Below are 10,725 nucleotides of genomic sequence, written 5' to 3'. Positions count from 1 at the left end.
ATAGCTATTGGGATCTCCATCTGCTAGCATTGCAATCATGCAACCCTCCTTAATATCCTGTACTGAATCTTTGTAAAGGTTTTCCATGGCTTCACGTTGTGCATGAGATCTTCTAGAACCAATATACATCTTTCTTTTCACTACCTGTGAAGAATTAATAATACCTTGAGATTGTTTCTGTTCAACAATGTTTATTTCCTCATGTTCATTCGACACAGTTTGTGGCCAAATAAATAGATTTTTCAAAGGTATATCTTCATTTGTTGTTGTTGAAATGATATCACTTTGATTATTGAAAAATGACTCCCACCAAACTGAATCAGCAATGTCAAAGTACTCATATGTACATCTAATACATTTTTTAATTTCTTACAGGAAATTAGAATAATTTATATCTCTATTATGTCTGCATGCATTCTGAACTTCACCAAATGATTGTAATAACAATATTTTTGATGCAAATATTGGATGATTTGGAATGAACTTCAAAAATTGCAAAACTGATGATGGTGCCCATTCTGCAGTAGCTGAATACTTCTTGCCCCATATTAGTGTTTTCCCATCAATTTTTTTGATACGAAATTGATGTTGGAAGCTAATGTCATTAAGTTGTTCAATGCACTTCCCCTCACCATATGATCCTAGAATAAACCTTCACATGTCAACAGTTTCTTCCAACACATCAAAAGTAGGATCTGGCATGTATGATTTCTTAATACATTCAATTAGTGATGGCAAGCTCCCAACTTCCTTCCTCCTCAATGTGACTGAAAAACGACTGAACATCTGATCAATATGGTCATGTGTGCCCAACAAGAAGGAAACCAACCTTTACCTTTTGAAAAATTCTCAATTCAACAAGCATGTTTAGATATCCAAAAACAACTTGATTTTTGTTTTCACGGCAAGTTTTGTCCAATTGTGGATACAAAACTTCAAGAAGATTACCAGACCAATGAGAAATCACATCATGAATTATGGTTATGGTCAGATTTGCATCATTATGAATATTTAGAGCTGTGAATTACACCCTTGGCAACATTTTCCCATTGAAGACCATACAACCGACCAAGTGAAACTGAATAAAATTTTCCTCCTATAAATTTTTGGGTGTGCAAACAAAATGTGGAAAAAGTGTTTTCTTTTGGTCCATACCATAAATTATCAAACCCAAATATTTATTCAGATTATCATAACACTTCTTTCGATGCTTGTACTACTTCTTCCTTTCGTTTGTTTGTTGTTCGCGATGCTCCTGAAGTTTGACAATTAAATCTACACAACATAAAATAAATTCATTAAGAAATATGTTTTCATAGTTGATGACTATACAATTCTAAAAGTTAAAGTTATGAATGCTTACCTCTTTTTGACCCTTGACATTTGTCCCTTTTTCATTTAAGAGAAGCACATGTACTGCAAATCCCCATCCTTGTCTTCTTAGGAATACAGACATTGTTGAATTCTTTCTTCCTTCACAAAATATTGATATGTAATAAACCGGCCATGTCCCTCAACTCCTTCTGCATATTCTTTATATAAGTTGTAGATTTCTCGTCTTGAAAAATTATCTGGAATCTGTATTGTCTCTCTATTTCGCATACACTCTCCATGCTTTGAAAAGAAATATTTCATCCATGACATTGTAGTATTTGATAATGGCCCAAACTATCTTTTATGATGTACTTCTGAATAAAATGTGGGATCCTTTTCCAAATTTTCTTCAATTATCGAGAGACGAAAATTCCCAATCGAATGAAACATTTTGAAAGTTTTTCTACACATAAATAAAGTCCTAAGATGATAATCATAACTTGACAATGTAGATTGCATGCACCCAACTAAATATGAATTTTGCATGCTTTTATTTATTGACAAATATCTCTTCCTTCTTTCTAATGCAAATGTGAAATCCATATGTTTCAAGAAATTTTTGTGGCAACATTCACTTGAAATGAGAGCGCTGATAGAACTTCTTCTCATCAGATATTCTGCTCTGCCCCTTGTATAACTAGAACAGCTTGCATTGATATGAGGTCTGCTCCTACTCCTCGATACAATATTTCTTGGCAACATATTCATCATTGGATCATCATTTGTATAAGGATTTTCATCATCATTAGGAGGAATATTATCCACACTATGATCAGCTCTGCTTTTCAAATATTGACTTGGAAGATATTCTTCATCTTCCCCTTCTTCAGTGATATTGTCATAGTCCTTAGAATTTGGACTGAATGGAAAATTTGACTCAATGTTTAATGTATATTCTTCCTCATGTGCATTTTCAGAGCTACTCTCATAGTCCATAGAATTAGGACTACGTCGAAAATGTGACTGTTTACTTATTGAAGATGCTACATCATGTCCTTTGTCACTGCTACCTTTATACTCATTAGAATTAGGACTAAGTGCATCATCCTGTCCTTCATCACTGCTGCTCTCATAGTCCTTAGAATTAGGACTAAGAGGACACTGTGACACTCCATTCTTTTGAAATTCATCATCACGCTCTTCATAACTATTGCTCTCATAGTCCTTAGAATTAGGACTAAGTGGACACCGTGACACTCCAATCTTTTGAAATTCATCATCCCACTCTTCATCACTGCTGCTCTCATAGTCCTTAGAATTAGGACTAACTGGACACCGTGACACTCCATACTTTTGAAATTCATCATCATGCTCTTCATCACTACTACTCTCATAGTCCTCAAAATTAGGACTAAGTGGACACTTTGAAACTCCATTATTTTGAAATTCGTTATCACGCTCTTCATCACTGCTTCTCTCATAGTCCTTAGAATTAGGACTAAGTGGACACCGTGACACTCCATTCTTTTGAAATTCACCATCATGCTCTTCAAAACTGCTACTCTCATAGTCCTCAGAATTAGGACTAAGTGGACACCGTGACACTCCATTATTTTGAACTTCACCATCATGCTCTTCAAAACTGCTGCTCTCATAGTCCTCAGAATTAGGACTAAGTGGACATCGTGACACTCCATTCTTTTGAACTTCACCATCATGCTCTTCATCGTTGTTGCTTTCATAGTCCTTAGAATTAGGACTACGTGGAATTTGTGACTCTTTATTTATTTGAAATTCTCCATCCCCTTTTTCATTAGTGTTGCTCTCATAGTCCTTAGAATCAGGACTAAGTGGAAGAATTGACTTTCTATTCATAGTGGAATAATTCCCGCTATATTCATCAATATGAATAGAGTTGTTATACGATGAAGATGTTGATGGTGTATAAATCGAAACTTCACTATCAGAACAATCCATCCCTTTCAAATAGAAGATGTTGAATGATACAAATGGAGATTCTCCTAAAGATATTATATAGCTTAAAGAATGAAATTTTCCCTCCAAAAAGTTTCACGAAAATATTTCCCTCCAAAATGTTTGTTAGATTTATTTACCTTCATTATTTTATTCTACAATTATTGAAAAATGTAAACTAAATTGTTTTATGAAATAAATCATTAAAATTAAAATTGTAAACTACAACTTCTACATTAATTATTTTAATAGTTAAAGTATATAATATTTACTAAACAATTGATTTTTTTTTAATAATATATTCTAAAACAAATTAATCCCACATTCAACCCATTGTCAAACAATTCTACAATATTCACTTATAATATTTTAAAACAAATTATCCCACATTAACTGTATGGTAAAACATCTCCGTAATTTCACTTATATATTAAATTTCATTATCACTATTACTCACATCACATCCAGGTTATCTGAAGTTCATTGAAAGACTCGTGAATTTGTGGAGCAACTACATTGCTATCAACAACATATTCAACAAAGAATTCTCGCAATTGAAAGGTAAGTTAAATTTTTTTCCTTGAAAATTTTCATATTAAATTAGTTTAATGAAGAAGAATTTCTTTTTTAAAATTAATACTTTTTCTGAGCCAAAATAACAATTACATCCCTCATGAGCATGGTGGGATCCACCAAACTCAATCACCCAATAGCAATGGGTGGGTCGCTGTGGTATCACGAGGTGGGCAGGGGGTTCGGGCGAGCGGGCGAGGTGTGAGGGCACGGGGGCGTGGTAGGGGGTGTGGGGGCGGCCCAGTGGCTCGCCTGCCTGTCACGAGGGTTGGGCAATTCTCAGAATCGCCAAACCCCTACGGCGGGCGAGCAAGTTGCCAAGGTGGCTGCCGCAGCCCGACTTGCCCCTACCACTCACCCCCTCTCCCGACACCCTCACCCCCTTCACCCACACCCCGTGGACCTGCCCCCTTACCCCCCCCCCCCCCCCCCCCAACATTTTTCCCCCTCAACGCTACCCTCATCCCCTACCATAAACCCCCCAGACCCCTCACCCCCACATGACTCGCCAAACCTGCCATCCCCACCCGCACCTGCCCCCCTTCCACCTCCACGTGCCCACGCCGCTCCTACCCCCTCACCCACACCCACTTCCCCGCCCCTCACCCTCATCCCCATCCCCCCACACCCACCTGACCCAACCCCACCCCACATTGACCCCCCCTTCCACCCAACCCCACCCCACATCGACCCCCTCATCCACGCCCCCTCACCCGCACGCCATCCCCCTCATCCACCGTCCCCACCCACGCTCTCCCCACCTCCTGACCCACACGCCCTCCTCACACACCCTCACCCACCCTCTACACACCCTCCCCCTCACTCGCCCTCCCCACCCATGCGTCCTCCCCACGCCCTTCCCACCGATGCGCCCTCCCCCTCACCTGCACACCCTCCCCATCACGCACGCCCTCCCCCTCACCCACCCCCTCGTGCCCGCCCTCCCCCTCACCCACGCTCCCTCCGCCCTCCCCACCCACGCCCTCCCGCTCACCCATGCTCTCCCCACCCCCTCACCTGCACGCCCTCCCCGCCCTACCCACCCCCACACCCGCCGCCCACGGCCTCCCTCGCCCACCCTCTCTCCCCGCCCACGCCCCACCCTCGCCCAAGCCCGCCCAACTGGTGACAGAGCAATTCCTGGAATCACCCGGCCACCAGGCGCATGGGCGAGTGGGCCGCCGAGGTGGCACCAAGTGGGCGGGCAGGCGAGTGGCCGCCGAGGTGGCACCAGGTGGGCGGGCGGGCGAGTGGGCCGCCGAGGTGGCACCAGGTGGGCAGGCAGGCAGGCCGCCGGGGTGGCAGTGGCCGCCCTGGCGGCCCGCCCGCTCGCCCAACTGGTGGCCGGGTGATTCCTGGAATCGCCCAGCCACCAGTCAGGCAGGCGAGCAGACCACAGGGGTGGCGGCAGCCAAGGTCGACGCCACCCCGGCAGTCCACCTGCTCACCCGCCCGCCCGACTGGTGGCCGGGCATTTCCGGGAATCGCCCGACCAATAGTCGGGCGACCTGACAAGCCGATGAGGTGGCATGGCCTCGAGGCTGCGCTACCCCGACGACCCGCCCGCCCACCCTCCTGGTGGCCGAGTGATTCCGGGAATCCCCACACGCCCGCCCGACTGGTGGTCGGACGATTCCCGGAATCGCCCTACCACCAAGCGGGAAGGCGGGCCCGTGCCACCCCAGCAGCCCGCCCCCCCGCCCGCCCTCCTAGTGGCCGGATGATTCTGGGAATCGCCCAGCCACCAAGCAGGCAGGCAGGCGGGCCGTCGGGGTGGCGGCGGCCCACACGCCCGCCTAGTGGCTAGGCGATTCCGGGAATCAGTCGGCCACCAATCGGGTGGGCGTGCGTGCCACCAGGGTGGCATGGCCTCGGCCGGCGCCACCCCGCCTGCCCCCGCCGCCGCCCCCCCACCCACACGCTTGCCCCCACCCATTCCCCGCCCACCCATACCCGCACACCCCTCTCGCCCACACCCACCCGGCCTGCCCGCCGACCCCACCCGCCTTCACCCGCCTGGCTGCCCACCCCGCCCCGCCGTCCCTCACCCAAGCTCCCGCTCGCCCACCGACCCGCCCGCCTGCCCGTTAGGGGTAGCTAGGCAATTCTGATTATACAAATAAAAAATTTATGATATATTTTTGTTGTTAATTTAAGTTAATATGTTTTTGTTATTTACTGATTTATGTGTTTCTATTTTTCAGGAAAATGGCATCAAAGAAAATTTCTGTGAATCTTTCTGGACGAAAGACTCTTAAAGGTGCATCTTCAAGAAACATTGGTGAATGAACACCACCTCAGCTCATGGCTACAAATATTTCAAGTGCCTCAAGTGTTAAGAAGATGATTTCAGACTGGAAGAATTCAAAAGAGGTGAAATTTCCATCAAGAATATGGTATGTGAAAGAAAGAGAAAGAATAAATGTGAATATATATTTATATATTGATATACCAAATGATAATGGAATTTTTTAGGTGATGGGAAGATTCATAGATATGTTTTTGGTACCGAACACTAAAGTTGTTTACATACTTACAAAATCTCCCAAGTCACATGAAAGGATTAAATACCGACTATCATATTCATTGTATGACACGAGAGAGGTATCTACAAAGTTGTGTAAACAAATCGTAAATGAGATGACACAAAACATCATAAGTATTGTTATTTATATTTGTATTTTGCATTCTTGAAAGTGTCTCGCTATATTTTTTTAACTTTGTTTTTATTGACATATGATATTTTTTTTGGTAGAATTTTGTTCAAAGTTGTTCAATTAGGTTGGGAGGCATTCATTTCATAGAGCATGATATCATGAAAGTTGTCAGAAGTTTTTACTCAGTGTCAGAAGAAGATATGGAAAACAAGCAAAATGTAGTAATTGATGATGATATAAAACTACATCCAAATAATAATAATTAAAAGGCCTCTGGTGGATAAAGCTAGAAAGTGTAAACAAGTTACTTTTGAGGATGATGAAGTTGAAACTAACAGTGAAGCATATGTTGCCATTACTGAAGATGACATTGGAACTGAGAAGAGTCGTAAAAGACCAAAAGTAACAATGCCCAAGAACAAATCTGTTGAGAATGTTATGACGAAGAAAAGTAAAGTTGAAGATTTTGAAGTAGTCATTACCAGCAGTCAAGAACCTAGTGAAACTTCAAAAGAAAGTAGAGAAATCATTACACCAAGAGCTGATTTAGATGATGGAATTTTCAAAACAAAACAAAATGCCATTCGACAGAATTTGACAAGAGAAACTTAATTGATGCTGGTTGTACATTTCAGCTTAATGTCAGACAAACCTATAAGGAAAGTGAAGGACAATGTCCATATCAAGTCAGAAAGCCACATCATCTGCATGTTCACAACTTGAAGACATTGATGAGGTACAATCCATATGCTCATGTGGTTAGTTATGTGCTTCTTGTTGATCCACTTCAAGTTCCCAACAAAGAAGCATTTGATAAGTCAAAATGTTTTGAATACAATTATTATGTACTTGGGGGGAACCATTCTATAGAAGCTCAAAGACAATTGATGGAGGAATATCCTAATAACCCACATTTTGAAACAATGAAATGTATCATTTATGTTGGTTTATTAGAAACAGAGGCAAAGTTAATGGCATGGGATCATAATTCAGATAATGAGTATAGGATGTCTATGACTTTCATCCAAAGGGTTAGATTTATTCATAGTGAAATTCAAGAAAAATGTGGTGGGGATAGGATAAATGTTACTACAGATTTCTGAAAGGAATGTTGTATGGAAATAGGCTATCAAATTGAAGAGAAAACCAATTCAAAATGTGGAAAAGGAAACCAAAATAGTGATTTATTTAGAGGTGTTGATAACATTTTCCAATTGGCATTTAGAACTGGAGATGTTTGGAAGTTGATTGATGAGATTTTTAGCATGTGGGAAGACATTGGCATTAAAAACCAGAGGGTCAAAAAGTCTAAGCCATTAATATGTAGCAACAGTAAATCAGATCCTGAAATGAAGCAACTTCCAGACGATATGACTATCACACCTTGGAGGGCGATGCAAGGAGTGAAATATGAAAAAATTGTCAAAACAATATTATCTCGTGTGAGGTCAGGGGAATTATCATTGGAGGAAATGTCTGAAGAATTTCAAAAGTAAGTTTGCTGAATTATTTTTATTTATTTCTAGATTATAATTATCTCTTAAATAAAACATGTTGTTCTTGGTAGTATTTGTTATACATATCATTATATTAACAACGTTTACATGAAAATTCAAGAACAAATGGTTAGATTGTTGAATGAAGATAGTTGGGATGATGTTGTACGCAACTATCCAAATTCAAGTTCTACATCAACATTAAAAGCTTTTTATCTTGCATTTAAAAAGGTATCTTGATTTATACATTCATTTTTATTCATCTATGTACTATTTTTAATTTATAACTTACACGTATATTTTTTTATTTTATAAAAGATGAGGAAGGATGATAATGGAGCACCAGATAGTTTCAAAACCTTTATTGAAAAAATAAAGATCGAAAGACTGAGGAAGCAACATATTAAGAATGTTGAACTTGATCCAACTCTTAATCATTTCATTTGGAATGGACTAGACACTATTCAATATCAAGTGATGCAAGGCGACTGTGAAGACATTGCTAAACTCATACCGAAAAGGGATTATGCCCTAATTATTGAAGATATTTCACATGGTTTCAATATTCCAAAAATTGACTATGATAGTGACCCTTATACTTATCAAGCTCTTAGTAAAGTGGTTGCGGGATTTGTAGAAGTCACGTCATCACCATTATGGAGATTTGTGACATTTCATTCAGACACGCAATTGGCAATGATATTGTCAAGCTTCAAGGGTAAAACAAATTCAAGGATGCAGCTTACATGGTAAGACGTTTAAAATGTATATTTGATTAATGTTGAAAAATTCATTTATGTACAAGTTAATTGAACTTTTACTATTTCATGTTATAGGCAAAAGTCAAATCTTCTTAACAATGAATATCAACAATTTATAAATGATTGTGAGTTCATTCATATTGATAGTTGGGCAAAAGATGATAGCCATATGTCTATGATTTTAAATTGGGTAGACGGAAAGAGTCATAGCCAAATATCGACTTATGATGCTGTTGTGAGAAAACTAACATATGAAGACAAAGAAGCAAAAGAAGAGATAGTTAACATTTATCAAAAACCACAATTATTGATTAACTATCTTATAGACATATGTTCAAATGAAGGAGATTGGGTTCTGGATTTATTTTCTGGCTCAGGTAATTTTTATTATATGGAATTGAATTTCAATATGTTATTTCTTAATTAATATGTCATTGTACTAATTTACTTCATTATTTCTTTTGTGCTTGATAATTAGGTACAACACTAACATGTTGCCTTCAAAAAGGAAGAAATTGCATTGCAATTGAAAAAGATCCATTACAGTGCAATTTCATTCAGCAAAGAATTAATGCTCTTCAATTTCTTCCAGATGCAATGCAAGAAATTGGGTTGAAGAAAGGGGACTTTAGTGAATCACGTGTGGCAAAAAAGGCAAAGGAACCCCAACCACCATTACATGGAATATTTGGAAAGACATACATTGGGAGATTCGCAGACATCAAAGATCCATTAGAAGAGGAAAATGAGCAAAAGGAAGCAAAAAATATTGTGGAAGAAGACAATGATGAAACTCTAGAGGACGAAGAGTTTGGATTACGTGACATTGTTGATTAAATTTAAGTTATGCTTGGAAACCAAGCTTTGAAATGTTTTGATTTTGACATTTTATGAGAAGAATAAACACTCAATTAAGGTTGTTATGCGTTCAATATTTGTAATATGTGATTTTCGCATTGATTTTTAAGTTAATCATTATTTTTTGAAAAAAAAAGTGATTGTTATTATTTTTTTGGCATGGAATTCATAAAAAAAACTATTATTTAACCATTTTTAGTTAAAATTTTGGTATAAAAATTGTGATTTTGACATGTCAATTCTAGCAAAAAATTATCAAAACGTGTAGATTTTTTGTTATATTTATGTTAAAAATGGTTATTTTTATGTCCATTGTTAAAAAATATTGTTTTTTAGAAACAATTATTTCATGTGGATTGAAAAATTAATTAAGAATGTATAAATATGTAGAGTATCGAAAATTCAAAATATCGACTTTCTAATTTAAAAATGAAAAACAACAAAAACCTCACTACAAAAAAATTAAAATAAAAATAAAAAACAAGAAAATATGAAGAAAATGACCACTTCAAAAATTATCAAATTTAGAAAATAATTATTTACATTTCATACATTAGAAAATTTAAAGTCAAAAAATAGGTCTTTTAAAAAAAGAGTATGATGCAAAATACCCACTTTTTTAAATCAGCATGAAAATCACTACCATTCTAAAACGTAATGTACATCTATGCTCTAAAAAAAACATGTGTGTTCTGCATCACCCCTTTTCAACATCAGGTCAATTTTTTTCTATCTCTACGAAACGAGTAACAATATCAGTTCCCGTTTCAAAGTTTACATTGTTTAGTGTTATCCAACTTTTCTGAAAGTTATTTTCATGCGATAGTTTTGATCTTTAGAAGACTTAGAGGGTTTCCTAGGATCCATTTGGATCACGCCTTCCCACTGAAAAAGCTTTTGGACCACCAAAAGTTGGTTTTTAAGCATCAATCAAGTGAGGATACAGCTTCCTCAATTTTCCAATCTCTATCCATCTTGCACTGCTTGGTTTTGAGCCTTTGAGTCTGATTCTGAGGTACTCAACATCCCCTCCGTGTGTAGTTCTCACCTTCCTGTCCAGAACTTTATCTTCCTGCAAGTCAATGAGATATT

General features: G+C 39.2%; 1 protein-coding gene across 1 annotated transcript; it reads left to right on the top strand.

Moving 5' to 3' along the window:
- Positions 1 to 8,944: 8,944 nt before the first annotated feature.
- On the top strand, positions 8,945 to 9,624 carry LOC149210973 (uncharacterized). The gene is made up of 2 exons (XM_089399156.1): positions 8,945 to 9,152; positions 9,254 to 9,624. The coding sequence occupies exons 1-2, from the start codon at positions 8,945 to 8,947 to the stop codon at positions 9,610 to 9,612; spliced, it is 567 nt and encodes a 188-aa protein (XP_089255282.1). The 3' UTR covers positions 9,613 to 9,624.
- The last annotated feature ends 1,101 nt before the right edge of the window (positions 9,625 to 10,725 follow it).

Source organism: Pinus tabuliformis, chromosome 1_2, assembly GCF_031772625.1.
Source record: "Pinus tabuliformis cultivar Carrire ecotype Pingquan chromosome 1_2, CPIR1, whole genome shotgun sequence".
NCBI classification, from domain to species: domain Eukaryota; kingdom Viridiplantae; phylum Streptophyta; class Pinopsida; order Pinales; family Pinaceae; genus Pinus; species Pinus tabuliformis.
Note: the sequence above shows the minus strand (reverse complement) of the source record. Positions and strands in the feature narration are given on the sequence as shown.